This window comes from Lynx rufus, unplaced genomic scaffold (genome assembly GCF_022079265.1).
Source record: "Lynx rufus isolate CCGP_SWC_20201006 ecotype Redwood Valley unplaced genomic scaffold, mLynRuf1.p SCAF_4, whole genome shotgun sequence".
Lineage (NCBI taxonomy): Eukaryota > Metazoa > Chordata > Mammalia > Carnivora > Felidae > Lynx > Lynx rufus.
Genome location: NW_025814856.1, coordinates 88355902 through 88378813, shown reverse-complemented (window position 1 = coordinate 88378813; position 22912 = coordinate 88355902). Strand labels below are relative to the sequence as shown.

At 36.6% G+C, this 22912-nt stretch overlaps 1 protein-coding gene across 1 annotated transcript in view; it reads left to right on the top strand.

Annotated features, from left to right (window-relative positions):
- The window catches only part of SEMA3E (semaphorin 3E), a 237298-nt gene that overhangs the window by 154061 nt on the left and 60325 nt on the right, over positions 1-22912 (top strand). Inside the window, exon 4 of the mRNA XM_047097093.1 lies at positions 329-448. Within this exon, the coding sequence (XP_046953049.1) occupies positions 329-448 (120 nt within the window). The remainder of the gene's footprint in view (positions 1-328; positions 449-22912) is intronic.

Genomic DNA, 22912 nt, shown 5'->3' with positions numbered 1-22912 from the left:
AAATAACAGCATTGGGAATAACTTAATTACCTAGTGGAACATATTGCCATGCAAATCTTTATATTGAATACATTTCTAGAATACCTGAAAAGTGACAGAATCCCATTATAAGTGTAATTCACACAGCGTGGCTAACTGCAGTGTGCTTTGGCCACCTCAGTCTGTTCTTCCACTGTTCCTTGCCCTCTGTCATCTGTCCCACATGCCCCCACTAGCCATGGGAGGCTTAAACATGAGATTTGTACGTTAGGAAATACAAAAATTAAAAAGGGCTAAACTTTTTTTTTATATTAACCAGTATCTTCCTTTTTTTTTTTCCCTGCTATAGAGTGAATGTGCAAATTATGTTCGAGTTTTGCATCACTATAATAGGACACATCTTCTGACCTGTGGTACTGGAGCTTTTGACCCACTTTGTGCCTTCATCAGGGTTGGATACCATTTGGAGGTAAGATAAGTTCACTCATATCAATAAAAGTCATGCTTGAAAGAACTTTATTTTAAAAGAAAAGTAGTGGGTCGGGTGCCTGGGTGGCTTAGTCAGCCAAGCACCCGAGTGGGTTTGGCTCAGGTCATGATCTAATGGTTCCTGAGAAAGCCTGCGTCAGGCTCCACGCTGAGAGCATAGAACCCTGCTTGGGATTGTCTCTCTCTCTCTCTCTCTCTCTCTCTGCCTCTTCCCTGCTCATGTTCTAAAAAATAAATGATTGAATGAATGGATGAATGAATGAATGAATGAATGAAAAATAAAAGAAAAAAAAAAGTTTGTGGTATTTTCTTTGGTGAAAAACAAAAACATTTGTGATGTACTGGTAAAATTTTCCTAAGTCAGAGAAAGGATCTCTCTGGACCTTTAAAATCCTCATCAGCTATAAAATCAGTGAATCAATAAATTCTTTATGTATTCATTCCCTGAACAAATTCATTTACTTAATTGTACACTTAAAAATATTACTTCATATCAAACTGTGTTCTCTGTTGTGTTCTTATGTAAATTTTATTAATGTAAACTGCCAAACTAGAATGCAACCATGAATATATGTAAAAATAAATTTATATAAACAAAGTTACTACATATAGTATTTTATAAAGGGTATGCAAAGACGTTGATTTTGTAATTACTCTTATTTTTAGGCAGGTGAAGTGAGGGAGGTAGAGTTGGGAGCGGTAAGGGAGATTACAAACTGAAGCTAAGTATTAAAGAGTGAAAGCTGTATGCCCCAGAACCACTACTAGGTGAAAGAAAACAAATCTTAGGTGAGTTCTGTCACGTATATAATACTGACCAACAAGTTGGCTTGAAGATCAGTCACATAACCTGTTTTGACAAGTCAGATGAACTCTCAACTCTCACTTATTTTATAAGGCACATTTTCAAGCACCTTACGTCACACTTTCACTCTGAAATATATTAAACGCTATTCTGACGTCAGAATCTGCTCCCTTTTTTTAGGTCAGAAGGCAGATCCTACATGAAGACAGGATGCAGGTAAAACATACATGTAGATAGTCTATAGTCTCTTGATTCTCATACTGTATTTATGAAAGGGCTGCAGTAACCCTAAAATATTTTCAGTCACCACATATAAAGAATAACATTCATTTCACTAGTGAAAAATTATTTCTGATATTCCTTATACTAGTTAACACTCAGGTGCACGTATAATTAGCAATATCTGAAGTGCTTACTTTAGCTGCCTTTTGAGAGAGCCTCTGATTTGAGATACTTCAGCTGGTAAGTGTCCTTATAGGCGGGATTTTTGATTAGTCTATTTTAAATGGTAACCACCTCTCCTTGTAGATTAAAGCTAAGTAGCATACACAAACACATCAAGTGTATTCACTGAATTATTTTAAAGAGAAAAGACAGCTGATCTATTGGAAGAACTTTAAACGGAGATGTATAAGGCAAATCTGCCCTGTGCAGAATCAGAATATCTACATGTATACAAAGTATACAGACAGAGGCACCTGGGTGGCTCAATGTTAAGCGCTGACTTTCAGAGTAGAGCTTGCTTTGGATCTTTTATCTCCCTCTCTCTCTGCCCCTCCCCTGCTCATTCTCTCTCTCGCTCTCTCGCTCTCTCGCTCTCTCTGTCTCTGTCTCTCTCTCCCTCCCTCAAAAATAAACATTAAAAAAAGTATACTGACAGTCATGTATGCATATATATAAAGCCAGAATATATACATTTTGTGGTGCAGATCTATTGGCAACAGATCCTCTCAGTTTTCATTATCTGAAAATGCCTTGATTTCATTTTTATTTATGAAGGAAATTTTCCCTGGATATAGAATTTAGGGTTCACAGGGTTGGTTTGTTTTGTTTTGTTTTGTTTTGTTTGTTTTTTTAGCATTTCAAAATGCTTCAAATGTCTTCTGATCTTTTTCTGATGTAAATTCCTGTTTCATTCATACTGATACTACCCTGTTTGCAGTTGCTTTGTATTTGAGGATTTTCTCTTCCTGTTTGGTTTTCACCAGTTTCTCCATAGTGTGCCTTTTTGTGTGTGGTGGTGGTGGGAGATTGGTGTTTACATTTCTTGAAATATTGACATTTTTTAACACAAAAGCTTATGTTTTGCATCTAATTTCACACATTTTTGGCCCTTATAATTCCAAATAATATTACTGCTTTATGCCCTCCTCTTCTTCAGGGTTTCGTGGGGGGCGGGGGGGGGGGGGGCATTGTGCCACAAATGACTGAGATTCTGCCCATTTTTATTGTTTCTGTTTTCTCTGCTTTGCAAATTGGATACATTCTCTTGATTTATTTTCAAGTTTACTAATCCTTTCTCCTGACATCTCCAGTGGGCTGTTAAGCTAACCCCGTTAATGGTCAATACAGATATTGTACTTTGCAGTTCTAAAACTTCCATTTTGTTTATATTTCATTTCTTTAATGAGCATTTCCCCATATTTTTATTCATCATGACTATCTTTTTCTTTAAGCTCTTGAACATATTTTTAACAGCTGTTTTAAAATCCCTCTGTGCTAATTTTAACATCTGGGTCAACTTAAGGTAAGTTTGCATTGATTGATTTTTTTCTCTTACCTGTAGGTCATATTTTCTTGTTTCTCTGCATGTCTAGTAATTTTTATTGTGTACCAGACATTATACATCATATGTTTTCAAGATTGTAGGTTTGATTATCTTTTAAAGAGAGTTGATTTTTATTCTAGTAGGCAGCTTACTTGTCTGGACTCAAACTCACAAATCTCTTGTGATGGATGGCAGCCAAAAATCTCTTTCAACTTTCCAGACGGTGCTTTTTATGCTCTGCTTGCACGTGTAGTCAGGTGTCCGCCAAGAATTTGGGAAAGAATGTAGACATGGATTTCAGGGCGCCTCCTCCCTCAGTTTTTGGATATCTCCTCTTGCATTTCAGCTGACCTGGTACTTTCAATTTCTTTTTTTTTTTTTTTTTTTTTTTTTTTTTTTACTCTCCAGGCTATTAAGTCTGGAGCTTTCTGCTTGAGTTCTAGCCATTCCTCACCACATAGATTAGGGGATTTCCTTGAGTGAAAAACTTTCTTGTCTTTGCTCTTAACTATCTCCATTTTCTTAAGATCATTAAAAAAAAAAAAAAATGACTAGTTTGTCATTATTATCTGTGTGAGAGTCCAGACTAGCAGATTGTCATTAGCAGAGATGGATCTCTATTATAAGTCACCTACATAGACATGGTAGTGAACATTTTTTCTTGTGTAATTTTCTAAGTAACAATATGATTGAAAACACATTTTGAAAAATTCTGTACATTGCATAAGAGGAGCTTGTGGGATATGATAATAAGAATAGTGAGAAATTGATTCCCCAAACTCCATTTGGAGGCTTGATAACATTTTATATGAGAGAATGAGAAATTACAAATTATTATAGGCAAGGAAAATACTTTATTTTTTTTTAATGTTTATTTATTTTTGAGAGAGAGAGAGACAGAGTGCAAGTGGAGGAGGTGCAGAGAGAGAGGGAGACACAGAATTCAAGGCAGGCTCCCGGCTCTGAGCTGTCAGCACAGAGCCCGACGCAGGGCTCGAACTCACAGAGTAATGGACCGTGAGATCATGGCCTGAGCCAAAGTCGGCTGGCCAGCTGACTGAGCCACCCAGGCACTCCGGAAAATACTTTGTTTAAAAAACACAGAGGCCCACACATATGAGATAGGTTTGCAGACATTAGTAGAATAGGTTGTGGAATGTCAGGAGATAACATTGGGAGCAAATTGGCACAGGATTTTTTAATGCCAGGCAGTGGCATTTTGTTGTTACTTCTAAAGACAGCATAGAGAACATAAAGGAATTGAGCAGATTGAATGACATGACATTAGTAATATTTAGAATTGATTCAAGCAGAGAGAGATGAAAGACAGAAATTAAAGAAGGCTATTACAAGAGTCTGTAAGATCATGAAGATATTTAACAGTATGGTCACAATAGCAAAGGAAAGGAAGTGTGGAACCAATGTGAGAAGCTGTTTAGTGGTCAAGAGGTTATATAACAACATTTTATTGGAGGTTGCTGATTAAAGGGAATTAGAAACCATTGCAAATTTATTTCTTGATGATTCAGAAGAAAAACAAGAGGGAGCTAAGAAAGCAGAGTAGGTTTTGTGAAAACATTTAAAAATGCTCAGTATTTCTCAGTTGTAACTTTTTCATTTCTGTGTATAGATATTTGAAACATTGATCTGTGTACTAGGAGAGGGTGTTACCAGAATAAGTTGAATTATTGAAGCCTAGGTAGTTAATTGTTCCATAATGTGTCTCCTCTCTCTTTCTCCTTCTCTTCCTCCCTCCCTCCATCCACCCCTCCATCTTACGCCTTCTCTCCCTCTCACTTTATCCAAGTACTTGGAAAATTCTATGATATAGGTGACAGTGAATGTCTAGGGAGTATGAGTGTAAACAGAGACTGAGCAGACAGAGTAGTATAAGGCAAATCAGGTAGTAAAGAATTTATAATCACACTTGAAAGGGAAAATTATTGTAAATAATTTATTTATAATAAAATAAAATTATATTATACATAATATAATAAAATTATACATAATATAATAAAATTATATTATACATAATATAATAAAATTATATTGTACATAATATAATAAAATTATATTGTACATAATATAATAAAATTATATTGTACATAATATAATTAAATTATATTATACATAATATAATTTATTTTATTATAAGTAAAATAATATATATGTATATTATAAATATAATAAAAATTATTATAAAATGATAGCATCATCAATTCTACAGAGAGGGCAGTTTGCTAAAGGGATGAATAATTAGAATGTAGGAGATTAAGAAGTGACTGAATAGTGACAAAGTAAAGATAGTAATATTGCCTATTTAATCCAGAAGTAGATTCCTTATTTTTCCTTAATGAAAAAAAAATAAGGGAAAGCTACAAGAAGTATAGGAGTGTTGAAAGAAGTTTTTTCTTAGGATAGCAGATAGAGAAAAAGCAGTTATCCAGTAAGAGGAAATGGCCACTTCTTGCAGATAAGGTGAGCCAGGTGGGAAGTAAGTTTTCTGAGGGGAACAGTGAGCTATTTAATAGATCTCATCAGCAGTTTGATTTAAGCGGATATCAGGAGAGAGAGACCTAAGGTAGAAATACGGATTTGAGAATCAGTAGCATGTGTGTGTATGTGTACGTGTGTGTATGTGTGTGTGTGTGAAAGCTGAGATCTTTAGGCATGATATCATTGCCTAGGAAGAGAATTTGAGTAAAAGGGGAAAATAGCCAAATATGGAGCCTGGAAATCCCAATTCTTGAAAGGCTTGTGGAAGAAGAAAAACCCACAAAGAGATTAAAAGTGAGTGACCAAGAAGTTTAGAAGGGAAATCAGAGAGTGAGACAGCGCAGAAATAAAGGAGTGATCGTCGAGGTTAAAAGTTTTGAAGAGTCAAACTGTCATTGGACCTAGAAAGTGTTTGGAGGCTTTTATGAGAGGAGTTTCATTAAAATGTGGATGCAGATCACAGTCTTCTGGCATTAAAGATTAAGGCCAACTTTATCTTGAAGCGCTTTTATCTTTTTCACAGTGCTCTATTTTCTTTTTTTTTTCTTTTCTTTTCTTTTTTTTTTTTTACTGAAGTGTAATAAAAATACAAGGAGTATACAGGATATAAATGAATGGCTAGATCATTTTCCTAGATTCAGTGATTTATTTTTTTGTTTTTATTTTCACCTTTTTCCCCCCTCATATATCATAAACTTTGGGGATATTTTTTGCTCGTATGCTCCTTCTAGTTTAGTATTCATTCTTAAAATTGTTTTTTTTTTTAATTTCAAAACCCTTAATACTGTCACCTCATTTTTTAGTTTTTCTAATTTTTATTGATGATTTATGTTTATTTCTTCTTCTTAATTCTAAATTCCATTGAAATACTAAGTTATGGTTGGGTTCTTATCTGTTTCTTATCTTTTTTTTTTTGACAGACCTTAATGGTTTGTGGTAAATATTATTCTGTTCCTTATTCTTGTTTCTTATAAGAACATTGTACTAGATTTAGCTGGATCTTTCTCTGTTGCTCATTTTTATATAGAATTAGTCTTCCTAAGCTTTTAAAAGGGAAGTGTGGGTCAGAATAGATGTCTAGTACCTTCACGTTCTAGAACTTACCATTCTGTTTTATTCACTGAAGTGTTAAAAGAAGTATGGAGAGCTATGTATACACATCTTCTAGGGGCTATCATCTTTTCATCTTTTATCAGGATATTGCTTTTTCTTTGGCCTTCTTTATCTTTTTCTTGGACAAATGATATTCTACTTTCAGCAGTTTCTTCTTGGAAGGGGGCGGTGCACTGGTGAATTCTGAGGGTTCACAGAACTTCATTTTTCCCACAGACTTCTTGCAGTCACTCAGAGATCAAATCCACAAAAATTCCCACCAGGTTCAACTGATGTTATAAAGCAATGCTACACTCCCTGTGAGCCCTTGGAAATTGGAGAGTTCTTTTTTTCTGTGGTGTATCAAAACCTGGTTGCTTCTCTCTGCTTCTTCCTGAAATATATGAATACCCTGTGAGGTTTATAGCTCATGGTGTTTCATCCACACCAGCTTGCACTTGGTTACTCATGGAGATGTCTCAACAGCCAGTTTTGCTCTAAGTGTTGTCAGTGAGCTTTTGGTTTTGCATCCCTAGTTGATCCATCTGTCTTTTCTGGGAGAATTTATAGAGGGTAGAATATATGCCTCTGCTGGTATCGTTGCAGAAACTCACAGGACCTTTTAAATAGCACACTGCTCTACAAATATAGAGTACTACATGAAATACTATGCATTTGTGTTTACTTCTAATTTTACACACCTTCCAAAGAAAATGGAAGTTAGGTGTTGAAATGTAGAGGTTCAGATAAAAAGAAACCCAGCAGTTCAGGTATAAAACATGTATTTCTAGAGAACTGGAAAAGGCCTTGAACTGCCGCAAAATTAAAAGTGTTTTTGTTACTGCACAACCTAAGTTTCTCTTAGAACACAAAGACTTTAGCAAATCATATTAGCATGTTACTATTTGTATTAGTTTTCTATGATGCAAAAAAAAAAATCAAAAATTGGGCAGCTTAAAATAACATACATTTATTATCTCACATTTTCTGTGGGATAGGAGTCCAGGGTGCTACTCAGCTGGCCTCACTGCTGGAGGTGTCTTCAAGACTTCACATATCTTTCTGGAGTGCAAGGTCATATTCTAGGTTCTTGTGATTGTTGACAGAATTTAGTTCTTGCTGAGCTGTGGGACTCAAGTGTCCATTTTCTTGGCGTCTGTCCCCCAGGGGCAGCTCTCAACTCACAGAATTCTACCTGCAGTTCCTTGCCACACGGCCCTATCACAACATGGCAGCATACTTCTTCAAGGCCAGCAGGAGAATATTCCTGTTTAGTTTACCAAGAGGGGGTGATACAATATAATCTAGTCATAAGAATTGCTGTACCATCCATAACCATAGAAAGTGCTATACAGTAGAGAGTGGTTGCCACCATATTTGTGCTTTCTGGCCACACTGAAGGGGCAGGATTAGCCAGGACATCTTTGTGCGGGGCTCGGAATCTTGGGTGCCCTTGACACTCTGCCTACCATGTCTTACATATGAAAGAAAGGTTGTATTAGCACAGATGTTTTCACAGGCTCTTTCTGGGGGGAAACAAAGCAAAGGCATAGGATAAAGGCTGAGAAATGAGTCATTTGTTTCTAAACTTTGTGGCTCTCCTCTTAAAAGAAGTCTGCATTCCTTTTTGCAAGAACCATAGGATTAAGGGATGAATATGTGGGCCGTCTCCAAAATTTGTCTTCCCAAACATGGGAAAATAGGTTTATTCTTGCAGGCATGAACATTTGAATATACATTGCTGTCATATTTCATTAATGTAGGGTATATTTTCTCAGTGTATTTTTATTTTAAGCCTATTTATATCACTTTTTAAGTATGCAGACTAAATTAGTCATGCAACTATGCTTGGCTCCAAATACAATCAATAATGCACTTTTTGATTTTCAGTGTATGGTTTTGACACATTTCCTCTAATGCAGCTCAGCTATTTAAGTTGGGATATTATCAGCTTCAGAATCATAAGAGTTATGCATATCCTTCGATCTAGTATAAATCTCTTTGAAAGTGTGTCAGAAACTGTATTCAAGTAATGATCCTAACAATTAGCCCATGTTTATATTTCATAGACTGGAAATTTTTAATTCTGTAGTTAAACATTTTATAATATGCCAGTAAGAGGTTACAATTTAGACACAACAGGACTCTTGCCTTTTGGAGCCATATGTTTTACGTATTGGCCCTTTAGAGTTTGAACTCTGTATTTTCAGTAAATACTAAAAATATCATTTCAAGCAATAATTTTTAAATATTCAAAAGAGATCAAAATACATGTTATGAATATGTGGATTTTTTAATGAAGTATGGTTTTTAACAGGTACTTAATTAATATTGGTTTCTTGGTCAGTTAAATTTTCCTGTTTAAAGTACAGAGTAAAATTCCATTGGATAGCCAACAAAACCAGTAACAGCTTCTTGTGGCTTAAAAATGTTACCCATTAGAGTTGTGTAACTGATATTAGTGTTTTGTTTTACACAGCTGTGATCAGTATACCCATGCATTTAATATTCCTTGTGCTTTTCACAAAGAGATCTGTATATTTTTATTTCACAAATTATTTTGTTTAATACCCATTCTTGCCTCACCCAGCTTCTAAACCCACAATATTACAAAGATTTTTAAATTTGTTCTTTCACTGGGCTTCTGTTAGGCCTTTGTTTATTTCCACTTGTTAACTGCAATGATCATAACAGTAGGTGAAAAAATGTAAGGGTAATAATTTTAAAATAATTTTGTAACTAACAGTCAAGGGTGTGCATTACCCATTTGAATTGAATAGATATATGAAGAGTTGCATCAAGTATTTGGGAACATGCATACTTTCAGATAATTTTAATAAATTAAACTAGCCTTCAGTTAACACAAATGTCCATCTTTTTGGTCACATGTTTTATAGGGCAACCCTGGTTGTAATTTCCTGATCCATTTATGTGAAGGGGTATAGAAATGTCTTACTGATTTAAAAATCATGGCAATTTTTTATATCCTCCTTAAAATAAGTGATTAAAAGGCAATACGTATCACCCTATGAAATCAGGTTTAGGTTTCGTTTTGGCCTCACTCTATATATTTTTCATTCTGTAGACCAGGTGTTGATGTATTTTTGACTGAAAATGTCATTGAAATTATGGGCAATGAAAATAGACATTACCTTACAATAATACTTTTTTTTTATTTTTAAGCAAGGAGAATGGAAATATGTATTAAAATGGATATTGAAAATTAAATGTGGAAGGAGAAGTTATTTATACTAACACAGTAGCAACCAAAGAGAATATGTTGATAGTTCTTTTAAAAAAGAAGACAAAAATGTTGTGAAAAGGTAAACAAGGCTCTTTTACATTTTATATTACATTGTATCAAGACTTATGATTTAGAAATTAGCATTAGAAGATTTAAATAGAACCAATATTTTAAAAGAAATTATATGGTTTGTCAACTGGGTCCTTAGTCATTGTCTGCATTGTTTCTTCTGCCTTCTTTGCTGGAAATCAAAAGGGAGTATGGTGCTTTCAGTCAGGAGCTCACAGTCTGTTATTTTTGTGGTTTTTAAAACCCCTAAGGTTATTTTAAAATGTCTCCACAGAGGAACTGTTCCTTCAGGTCCTCTCTTCTGTCACTTTTAACAGTGAAAGCAGGTTACGTGATCTGGTGAGCAGGAAAACAGGATTCTTTGTCTGAGAATGACTGACTATATGAAACCTCTTGGTTTCGTATAGAAACCGTTTGACACACTTGACTTAACGACTCCCTTTTGCGTGCTGAGTGTGAAGCAGTTAACAAGAAGCCCCTCTCTCCAGCTCTGTGTATTGTGAGCAGGAGGAAGGTACCGAGAAAAACTGGGTGATGCCATGTTGCAGAGCAACTTCCCCTGGAGGCTGGATCAGGCGGGGCTGATACTGGTTCTGAACTGGAACTAATGAAAGAAGTAGCAGGCCATATCCACGGGGAACTGGGAGTTCTGCTCTAGGGCTTTTGTTCACCTAAAACATATGAATACATGGAAGCAGTCAAAAGATAATATGAAATAATAAAAAGTGAAATGAAAATAAAATAAAAAGTGAAATTGTTGCCACCCAAACTTCTGCCCACCTCTTCCGTGGCACTCCTCTGATTAGAGTTTGATGTTTAGTTTTCTAAACATGGGTGCGTGTCTGTATAAAAATAAAAAATGTGAAACTCCACTTGAAGTCCTGATTTCATTGGTTTTAACTCAAAAATATTTCATGGAAATGCATTATATGTTAGGACACAGTAATTCTGTCTCATTCATTTAAATGGCTGCATAGTATTTCATTGTGAGAACGAATCATAATGTATGTAATGAAGCATTTTATTTTTAAACTGTCAATCCTAAGCCTACAGTGAAGCAGAGAATGAGCATGATGCTTGAGGGGTTGGGCACCTAACGTGCAAATGAGCCCCTCACGGCTGTCAACCAGTTAAGCATTCATGTCTCTGGAGTTTAATCAGATGTTACAAACTGGCAGCCATATGCTGGATTGGGCTCACAGATGTGCTTTGTCACAGTGTTTCTTGTTTGTTCTCTTTTCAAGAGCCTACATTTGAAAACTGGTTGGTTTCACATTGTACATTGTGATTTCCATTGAAGTGACATGAAAAGAATCTGTTGGTGCTGAGTAGTTGCTGCTGGACTCTTTACATAGGGGCATGTTATTAACAGTGTTGCACGGTCCCCATCCCTCTCACTTACACCCAGGCTCTTTTCTGGTTTGTCATCTCCACCTAGTGCTGACAGGCATTTGCCTTTGTTCCCCAAGCACCAGAATAATTATGAATTTCCCCCAGATCCTCAAGTGCTCGAATCTAGTAGTCACTGAAATAACTTTGGAGTGAATGAATGAGTGTGAATTAATGAATGAATGGGTTTTGTTACATTTCTACTTTGATGTAAAACTTTGTTTAAGGTACTATGAAGTCCAATTTGAGAAATTAGTGGAAGTTTTTATAAGTTAGAATTTTTGAGTACCCTCCCCGACACATTGTTTTTCTTTTAATTATGTAGATTTTGTCCACTCTTGAAAAGGTTTGATGATGAAATGATAATAACAGGTATATGTTTTTACTTTTCTGGTCCTAAGAATATAAATTAGCCAGCGTGATATACACAGCAGAGACATTCTTTAGGTATACTTTTTTTTGTTAACTTATAAAATGCATACAGAAAAGTGTATAGATCGAAAAACAAAATGTACCCATGATTTGTTTTTACAAATTGAACCCATCTGCCTAACCAGTATCCAGGTCAAGAAATAAAACATCACCAGCTCCCCAAAATCTCTGCTGTGTACTTTTCCAGTGAATATATATTCCCTGCAAATAACCACTATTCTGACTTCTGTCACCACAGATTAGTGTTGGCGATTTTAGAATTTTATGTAGATAGAATCACATAGCATGTATTTGTTGTGTCCAGATTTTTTTTTTTTTTTTCGCTTAAAACGCTGTAAGATAATCTGTGTCACGTGTAGTTGTAGTTCATGTGTTCTCATGGCTGGGTAGTATTTCTTTGTATAGATATACCTCCATTTACCTCCATTTATTTACCTATTCTCCTTTTAATGACTGTTTGAGTTGTTTATAGCTTTGTGCTGTTATTGTGCTACTCTGATCAGTCTTGTGCATGCCTTTTGGTAAACATATGCATATGTTTTTGCTTAGTATTTTCTGAGAGTGGAATTCATGTATTGTGGAGGATGCATTTGCCTCACTTGAGGAAATACTACCAAACTGGTTTCCAGTCATTGTACTGGAATGCCCTCCAGTGATGAGAGTGTTTCAATTACTCCACACTCCACGGACAGTACTTAGCTTTGTATGTCTCTTTTGTAGCCATTTTGGTGGGTATGTAGTGGTATCACATAGTGGTTTCAGTTTTTGTTTTCCTGATGACTAATAAAGTTGAGCATGTTTCTTTTTATTGAGGCTTAGAATTTTTGAGTCACTCTTGAAGTTTCTGGTTGTCCATTGAAGATGTGTTTGACATTTGCCACATAGGTTTGTTGGGGGATTTTGTGAGGGAGCAAATATCAAGCATCCCGGTCAGTTTTGGGGAAAATAATTATCTACTGTTGATAGATGATTTCTAGTATAACTCCTTTGCTTTTCAAAACTGATAGAAAGTTTAAAATAAGGGTTAGAAACAAAATTGGGGGGAATTGGTGAAAGATAACAGTTAGATTATATATAAAGAGATGAGAAAGAAGGAACAGAGAGGGAGGTAAAACTTCTGTTTCCTTATTATGATACTGACTTTTTTTTCAATCAAGACAAGTCTTTGAAAAAAGAGTTACATAGTTCTCATGACAAGGAACAGTCTAGAGATTAATGGCATGAGCTTTGGAATCAAGAATACCTGAGTTCTCATTTTTTCCCTGTAACTTAACTAGATATTTTACAGGCTTATCAATTATACTGTCTTCAGCATCAGTAGTGAGAATTAAATAAATACATTAAAAATTAAACATAAAAACATTTTAAGTATAAAATTATAATAAAAGTCACATATAAATAAAAAATACAGCCAATAGTGAAGTAAGTACTCAACAGAAAGTAGCTACTTTATATCACATTTTCCATATTTGAGCTTTGAGATATAATTATGACATAATTATTTATATAGGGGACATTAACAACATAATGAACCATGTCCACAATCTAAGTCTTTTACACAGAAAAAGAGACTTTCTAGATATGGACTTTTGTACCTCATGCCAAAAACTTAATGTTATTGTAGTTTATCACTTTTCACATTTCTCATACCGTGACGGATGATCTCTTTCCATGCTTCTGTGTGGACAACTGAATAATGGTAGATGTTCTGTAGTAGCTCTAGGTTGGCAGTGATGTGAAATGGATTCAGTTTTTAAATATTCTCCTAAAAGTATCTGAAGAAATTTTGAAAATGTATACCTTAGGATATTAATAAAATAATCTCGCTCTAAAAGTACATTTGATATTCATCAAAATTTAGTGACTGTAAGGAGGAAAACATGCTAACGTGGTGGGTTTTTCTTGTTTTCAAGAATGTTTTCTCTAAGACGTTTGAGTAACATTAGGTGATTAAGTGATATGTTGGCTCCTTACAACCAACTTGAATTTTATTAGTGTAGTCAAGTTAAATTAGTTACAAATTCAATCACTTTCTATATTGCTAATTCATGAACATGATATAGAACAGATGTACATAGAGTTAAATTTGGTAGTCTCATTAAAATACTGGCTTAATTAAAATGACTTGCTTATTCCAGTCTGGCAAACTGAATTTTGTCAGGTTTTACTTCTCAAAGGGAGATACATTTAAAGTAAGTAAACTCTAATTTTACTCATTTATTGTGTTAACTTTTTTTCATCTTTATTTTTGAGAGAGAGGGGGAGAGAGAGAGAGAGAGAGAGAGGGAGTGAAAATGCACATGCATGAGCAGAGGAGGGGCAGAGAAAGAGGGAGAGAGAGAATCCTGAGCAGGTTCTGCACTGTCAGCACAGAGTCCAATGCAGGGCTCAATCCCACAAACTGTGAGATCATGACCTGAGACGAAATCAAGAGTCAGACATTTAACCGAGAGCTACCCAGGCACCCCTTATTGTGTTAACTTTCAAAATTCTTTAACGTTGTGGATATATTTTCTTGAAGACTTGTTGGTATAGATGAAACAGGTAGGCAGAGAAAGGTAAGAAAAAGTGGAGTTCAATAGGAATACAGGATTCTTGACGTGTTGCTTACCACCATCGTTTTCCAACAAGAGAATGAAGAAAAAAGTAACAGACTCAACCAATATTAAAATGTTAAATATGCTTTTATGTGTCCATCAATATTCTCATGCCTGAAACATTTGTCAGATTATGGTCATCTCTGTAGATTGATTGATCAACACGTAGATTCAGTTTTATTTCCTGAATTAAATTCTGGAGCAACACTGACAAGGTACAGTTTCATCCTAATACCACATCCTCAAGAAAGTTTGCTTTCTTCTCTAATTCCTCATTTTCTCATTTGTAAGATAAGAAGGTATCTTGTTATCTAAAATTTGCATATCAGTGAAATAACACTGTGCAGCTCACAGTCTTATTGTGAGAATCAAATTATCCCACTAAGAATCTTAATAAATGTAATCATCATGTATTGATTACATGCTTGTGACAGATGTTTTAGTTCATTTGCTTTGATACTCATAACTTCTCACAAGGGTGGAGTTATTGCTCTCAAATAACAAATGAGGAAAGAAGTAAAAAGAGGGTAAAGTTGCTTCTTAACACGACACAGTTAAGTGGCCAAACTTGGGTTTCATGGTCTAAGGTCAAGTTTTTGCCATTATGCTGTGCTGCTTCCCTTCATGACATACTGCATGAAGGCATTTTGTGAACTATGAAGTGTCATATAAAGAGTTCAGTGATGGTAGTAATAATTGTATGTGAGCAGGCATCGTCTGTGTGAATTTGTGCTCCTCACTGCTCTCCCACACTCTTGACTTGTATATCTGCTTTCTGTAGACATTTTCCATTTTCTCTCATCCTTTATCTCCAGGTTTTACTACCTTCTTGATAACTCTGTAGACCTCACTGAAGTGACAAAACACGACCACAAATGACTTTGTTCTTTGTTTCTTTGTTCTTTATTAATCCTGGTTCTTTTGAACCTTTTGTTTTCTCCACTGGGACTCCGAAACTTCTGAATATCATTAGAGACTTTTGGAGGATGTTGGTTATCACCATTGTTATTTAAATGAGCCCATGTACATCTAGTCAGTCATTGTTAGTCCTTAATTGTCTTGGCATTGTCCAGTCTCTACAGTTCTGGAGGTGAGATGGAGGTAAAATGATAGCACGAGAAGAATATTGACTTTGGACTAGACAGATGAAATTTCAAATCTAGGTTCTGCACCTCGCTACCTGTATGACTTTGGGTCACTACTTAACATGTTTGAACTTTGGTTTCTTTACCTGTAAATATAAGTCTCTCTTGTAATACCTTGCTTGACAGATTGTATGGATTTTCTGAGATGATATGTGGGGGAAAAAACTGCCTATAGTCTGGATTTACCATCTCTACTTTCTCAAATTCCATTGGTTCTTCAATCCAGGCTACATTTATCACTTTTTAAAAACTGATTCTGTTACTGTTACTTATGACCTTCTGGATGTCAAATAAGTATCTCTTTAATACCTTGTTTTATGCTTCTTCTCTATTGCATTCTAGAACATTTGTAATTTTTGTATAAAAGCTTTCCTCTTGTAGTTTTGAGGGCCATAATTTTTTTCATAGTTGTGAAATTCTGAATATTCTAGCTTCCTAGTCCTTTAAATGCGGGTGACTGTAGGAGCTCTGTCCTTGGTCTGTGTTTTTCTATATTTCAGGCTTTCCTTGACATCCTGATTAATTCACATGGCTATATTATCTATTGTTGGCTCTCATTATTACTTCCCAAGCTTGACCTCTGTCCAGAACTCTAAATCTGCATATCCTATGCCTGCTAGATGCCCATGAAATAATGTCCTAGAGACATTGCGAGGAAAGAGTTGTTTTAATACTAAAACTCTGAAAATTCAGTTTGAAAAGGATGGAGAATCTCCCTGATGAGGGAGGAGGTGGATCCTACACCACCTTTAAGACTCATCTTATCCTAAAAGACCAACGAGGCAATCACAACATCATGTGCATTCAGTCCCTTGGCTCCTGGCTTTGTTCATGCTGATCTCTTTACTTGAACAACTTTTATCTTTTTTCTCTCCTTTGAAAATCCTAAATCCTCTTTCAAGTCTAAGTTTATACATCACCTTCTCCGTGATATTTATCTCGACCTCCACCTGGTGAAGTTAATTACTTTTCTTTTGGATTTCCATTGTACTTAAGACAAACCTAATTATAAATTATGATTTCTCTATGAATGCCAGAGTGTGTCTAGGGAAGAGACTGTCATTTCTACGTCTATTCCTTTAGGGTCCAACGTAATCCTGGCAGTAGTCATTGAAACCATTCACTAAAAACATGGAACAGGAACTCTTCTTTCTGGTGCAAACAACAAAATATACGTGCTTTTTTTGTTTGTTTCTTTTAAAGTATTAAGAGTCAATTTTATATCCAGTATAATCACACTTTTCTTTGACAAATCTATTCTAAATTTGTCTTACGAATTTTGAACACATGCATAGATTCTAGAAGTCACCCCCACTGACAGGATTGGAGGTGAACTCTTTGGCCCCTCTTGAGCCCTTGGCAGCCACTGACCTGTAATCTGTCCCAGTAGTTTGATAATTTTGAGAATGTGATTTAAGTGGAATCATACAGTGGTCAGACTTTGAGATTGGCTTCTATCACTTAGCGTAAAGCATTTGAGATTGTATCCAGTAGTGTGTATATCAGGAATTTGTTCCTTTACATTACTGAGGCATATTCCATAGCATGGATGTATCATGGTTTGTTTATCCATTTACATAGTGAGCGGCAATGAGGTCATTTCCAGTTTTGGGTGATTATGAATAATGCAGCTTATGGTAGGTCAAATTCTAAGATAAGCCTAGGGAGTCATGCCTTGTCTAATCCCCTCCTCTTGAGTGAGGGGGACTTGTAACTTGCTTCTACCCAATCGAATATAGCAAAGGTGATGTGATATCACACCCATGATCAGGGTGTATTGTATTAAAAAGGAGAAGGGAGTATGCTGGTGTAATTAGTCCCTAATTAGTTTTTCTTTAAGCTGGCAGTTACTAAACATTGTCAGTAGATGGCACTGAGAGACATTCCAGAAGGTGGAGGCTGTCCTCTTTGTTCTGGTATGGCTCCTTCACCAGGTTTCTAGAGAGTGCTCTTTTTATTCCCCTCCCCAGACCAGGTGATTTTCTAAGTGTGAACTGTCCACTGGATACACATCTCTTACAGTACCTGGCTTCAATTCTCAATTCCAGCAGAGGCAGCATGGGAGCCCAAGAGCACATGCAGATTGCTGCTTCTCCTGCTCCCTTTCCCCACCATTTACACACTGTGGGCCCATGGGGATGGCCATCTGGGGAGCCACCCAGTTCACACCACACCAGCATGCTACGTTCTGCAGAGGGAGGCCTCTCCAACTCCAGGTTCCCCTAATGGCCTTTGCACGCAGGACTTCCTCTGTGTGCCTGGGAGTTGTTGCTCTTGCCTGGGGACAATGACAGTCAGCCCTGGCAATAGTGCAAGCTACTCCACCCGCCAGTGGCATGAAACCACACCTTCTCTAGTGAGGTGTGAGAGCCTCCTCCCAGGTTTTTCCTTCCTTAGCCTTCCTTTCATCATACTTGCTCTCTTGTCATCACTTAATCATTGTTTACATTAAACATCTCCTGTTTAACTCACTGTATCTTTTTTTTTTTTTTTTGTCCTTGATTGGATCCAGACTGATACAAAAAATGGCCTACTTTTTCTACCACTTAGGAACCACATATTTGCTGATTTTCTATTGAAATTACTGAAAGGATTTTACCAAAGGAGAAAACGTGCATCAGCATATGCTCCTAAGGAGGAGTGAGTGCTACCATATGCTAGAAAGTCCAAGGACATTTTATTAGCTATGATGCAGAACCAGATTGGAGGAAGGCACTAAGGGTCAAGTAGTACTACTTGACAGAGCAGTGCTTCCTTATGGGAAGCAGAGAGATTTTCGGGCAAACTCTGCAGACCTTGCTAGGAACATCTGGAGAGGGGATAGGTGAAACACATTGCTTGCATGAAGTAGAGACTGGCCTAAACATAAAGCTGTATACAGAAAGCCTATAACACAGAACAAAAACACAAACACACACAACTGGCCTGCAGGCTAACAGCCGTAGGAAACGCAGGAAGGGAGAAACACAAGTCATTGAACCTTTCACCCAGGTTGTCTCCCTTTCTGGACTTCCCGCCAGACTCACATTCCCTTCCTCTCAGGTGGCCGAATCACTGATCAGATAATACAACACTTATACCCCAGTTAAATATGTGAGAGGACAGAAGTAACAGGAGTCAAGGAGGACACTGAGATAGTTAAATGGAGAAATCGCTCACCTCGTTTCAAGCCCTACCAGGCTGGTAGACACCTTTTCACTCCAGTGATGTGTACATAAGAATCCATGAACCGCGGGGCTTAAAGAAAAGTTATGAACCTAAAATATTGTAGAACTGGAGATCGAAAAGTATTTATTAAAGGAATGGAGATAGAATGTAGTTTTTGTCTGACCTCCAGGTAAACTCAGCCAAACGTGAGCTCTAGGAAATAAGATATCAAAGATGCTATAAAGACTGGACACAAGTAGAACACAGCTTCAGCATTGGTTCTCTAGTTAGCATTATGAAGAATCATTATTTTCAGCCTTTGTTTATTAATATTCTATATTTTCCTCCATAATTATAAATTGATTTCATATTAATGATATTGTTTCAGTCCTTTATAGTCCTACAAGTCACTGCCCACTCCTGTTAAGGAAATTAAAGAACTGAGTCAAATTGAGAGCAGTTTTTCAACATCTCTTCAGTCTCATTCCCTTCTCCAGAGGAAACCACCACCCCTGATTTGGGTTGTGGCTCTCTCACCTCTTATGTTCTCTATGGAAGTGCTCAACCCAAACTGATAATACTGGTTCAATGTGTGTGTATGTGTTTATATTCTAGACCTGTAGGCTTAAAATCCCAGTCTCCTTTTGGCTAACTCGAGGCAATGTCAGTGTCCTTCAGTGTCCTCCTCCATAAAATGAGCTTATAATAGTATTCCATGTATAGACTCATCGTGAGGATTGGAGTAATGTAAGTAAAGCACCTAGAATAGTGCTGGACAAATAGTGAATGCCAGGGATCACGAACTCTCATGGTCACCACCAGCCAGAGCATCTCATTCCTTTACGCTCTTCAATGGTTGGTGTCAGTCATTGCCATCACATGTTCGTTCACAAATTTGAATTCCCAGCTCTCACATAGCTTTTGATATTTTATATCTGATATCTTATAAATGACTTCCTGTCATTTAAAGTTTCCAAATCTGGGGGCGCCTGGGTGGCGCAGTCGGTTAAGCGTCCGACTTCAGCCAGGTCACGATCTCGCGGTCCGTGAGTTCGAGCCCCGCGTCAGGCTCTGGGCTGATGGCTCAGAGCCTGGAGCCTGTTTCTGATTCTGTGTCTCCCTCTCTCTCTGCCCCTCGCCCGTTCATGCTCTCTCTCTGTCCCAAAAATAAATAAACATTGAAAAAAAAATTAAAAAAAATAAATAAATAAAGTTTCCAAATCTGGGGCACCTGTGTGGCTCAGTCAGTTGGGCGTCTGACTCTTGATTTCAGCTAGGTCATGATCCCAGGGTCATGAAATAGAGCCCCGTGCCAGGCTCTGCACTAAGCGTGGAACCTGCTTAAGTTTCTCTCTCCCTCTCCCTCTCTCTCTCTGCTCCTCCCTTGCTCATGTTCTCTCTCTCTCAAAATCTCAAAATAAATAAACATTTTTAAAGTATCAAAATCAGTAAATCAGACACATTCCTAGTATGAAATTTACCATGTTTCCTTAAAAATCAATTATTTCATTCTCTTCTACTATGAAAAGAGTAATTGAAAAGAGTAAGATATTACTCTTTTCTTTTTCACTCAAGCTTAAAACCTCAGTGTTTTGTTGTCAGCCTAGCTTTCCCCCAAGTTGAATTAGGAGCAATGCTTTTTTATAGCTATATCTTTAAAGTACCTTTCCAATTCATTCCTCTTTCTGTTCCTTCTGCCAGAACTATTATTATCCCTAACCGCTCCCACGAGTTTCCTTACAGTCTCACTGGCTCTTCACTCTGGCTTTATCTCTGCTGTCAAATTAACTTCACTAAACAATAAGTCTTTTCAGAACATTCATGATTTACCATTGCACATCGAGTGAAGGAGGTCTGAGTGCCTTATCTCAGACAGCCCGTGTTCTTCATTGTATCTCTCACCTACACTGTATCTTCTCTCCTTTGCTCATTAAACTTTCCCTGTACAAGTTTGGTTACCATCAATCAGGACTCCTTACTCCTTTCTTACCCATCCCTTCATCATGAAGTGTTTTTTGTTTTGTTTTGTTTTGTTTCTCTTTCCAGAATATCTTCCTTTAGAAGAATGATTAGGAAGGTTGGGAATTAGATCTTCCTGTTAATAGCTATATAAATCTGGGTAAGTTTCTTTATATCTCTGAGCCTCAGGAACTTTATTTATAAAATAGGAGACAGATATCTATCTTATCAGGTTGTAGTAACTGTGGAATAAACAAATAAGCAGTGTTATTATGGGCACTTGGATGGCTCAGTCTGTTAAGTGTCTGACTCTTGATTTTGGCTCAGGCCATAATCTCAGCGTTCATGAGATCAAGCCCCATATCAAGCTCCATAGTGAGAGTGCATGGATTCTTGCATGGGATTCTCCCTCTCCTTCTCTCTCCCTACCCCTCCCCAACTCATGTACCTGAGCTCACGCATGCTCGCTCTCTCTCTCTCTCTCTCTCAAAATAAATAATGAAAATAAAACTTAATATATATGTCTCATTAGGTTGCAGTAACAATGAAATACACAAATAAGCTATGTTCTTAAAATAACTGACATGTAGAGAGTTCCTAATAGAAATCTTCACTAACTTTAGTTTTTTTGTTTTGTTTTTTGTTTCGCTGAGAAAAACATTTCAGGGTATCACCCCTCCTTCCCTCAGCTTAGACCACTCTACCTCCAGTACTAAAATTAGGTTCCAAGTTCTTGTTCTCATCATAGTTAGTACCTTGTTCTAGGACTTTTCACACTGAAGCACTCATTATAGTAATTATATTCCCCCTCTATAGAGCCTGAAAGATGTAGCTCCTGTCCTGTGATGTTTTTTGGAGAATCACTATACATTTAAATACCTATCTTAGAGATTTGTAATAAGCAATACAGGAGAATAGTTAGGTGAAAGTGTTTTGTATTTTAAGTGCTCTGCAGAAGTGAACTTTTATTACTTTTGTAGCACCTTGCACAGTGCTTTGCAGAGTTATGAAGTGCACATTGAATGAAATATACATTGAAAAGATATCTTAGTGTATGTTAGGTACCGTGTTTATTCTCCATTCCGTTATCACTGATGATGTGATCTTAGTGAAACATGCTTGTTGTCTCTTTTAATTGTATTATATCTCTGTCTCATCTGTATCTACAGGCATGGACCTCCAAAGTAATCATTCAAAACAAGAAACATGTTAAGAATATGCTCACATCCCTTTTATGTTTGTGTAATAAGCTGATGTTTGTGGTTTGATAAAGGGAGGGATGAGATGCCAGAAGAAGGGTGGAACATACACCCTCACTCTCAAAGTCATGGAACAGGCCTTCCCACTTCAAGTATATGGCAAAGTAGGCCGTGGCCCAGGAATCATCAAATCAGAAAGGGTTTTAATATTATCACCTTTGAAAATGATTTTGGAATACTCTTCTCTAACTGTATAAGATTTCTACAGTAGAGAATCAATTCCTCATATGTAGATTTCCTCTTTCCCCAAGAGAAAGCCAGGAATCCCTTAACCTAGACTCTCCTAACCATGGAAGACTTTACCCATTCACTCTATTTTCCAAAATTGCCTTTGATGACACCATTAACTCCAAGAGCTGTATGGGTCCAGCCAGGACTGAGTGACAAATCAGCTGTTAAAGAAAGTGTCCCTTCCCTTGCAGCTGTCCTGCTCTTACTGTGCAGATGGTGAATTTATTTTTTCTTTTACCAGCAATTCTTTTCTTTCTTCTCCACACAGGACTGTGATCCTTTGTGATCATGTATGACTCAGTCAGCAGTAGGAACACTCATAAGATTGAGGAGTTTTCAAATGTGTCCAAGGGAAAGGGAACAGGGATTCAGAAATCAGGACTTGCTCCAAAGGCTGTCTGTATGCTAAAAAGGGACTATGACTTCCTTCCCATGAAAAGTAGATATTCATAGTTTTATAAAAAGCATCTTTGTCCTCAAAAAAGAATCTTGCTTTTTGCTTCATTGTGTGTGGTCAGAATAACAGTGAGAGTAGTCAAATCCAGAGGTGGACAGGAAAAATAGTGTCGAAAAGAAATCCAGATCTTAAAGCTAACTGGAGTTAAGATGGATCTTTTCTTTTTATGTGTAAATGTCTAAATAATTACCTCCATCCTTCAGTTAAATTTTTTAAGGTATACATGAAGTTTTCTTCATGATTTTTTCTAGCATTCTCTGTTGCATGTTGATATTAATATTAATGTTGTTTATAATAAGGAGTATTTTAATACTAATATCTCTTAATATTTTACATGTTAAAATATATAAATTC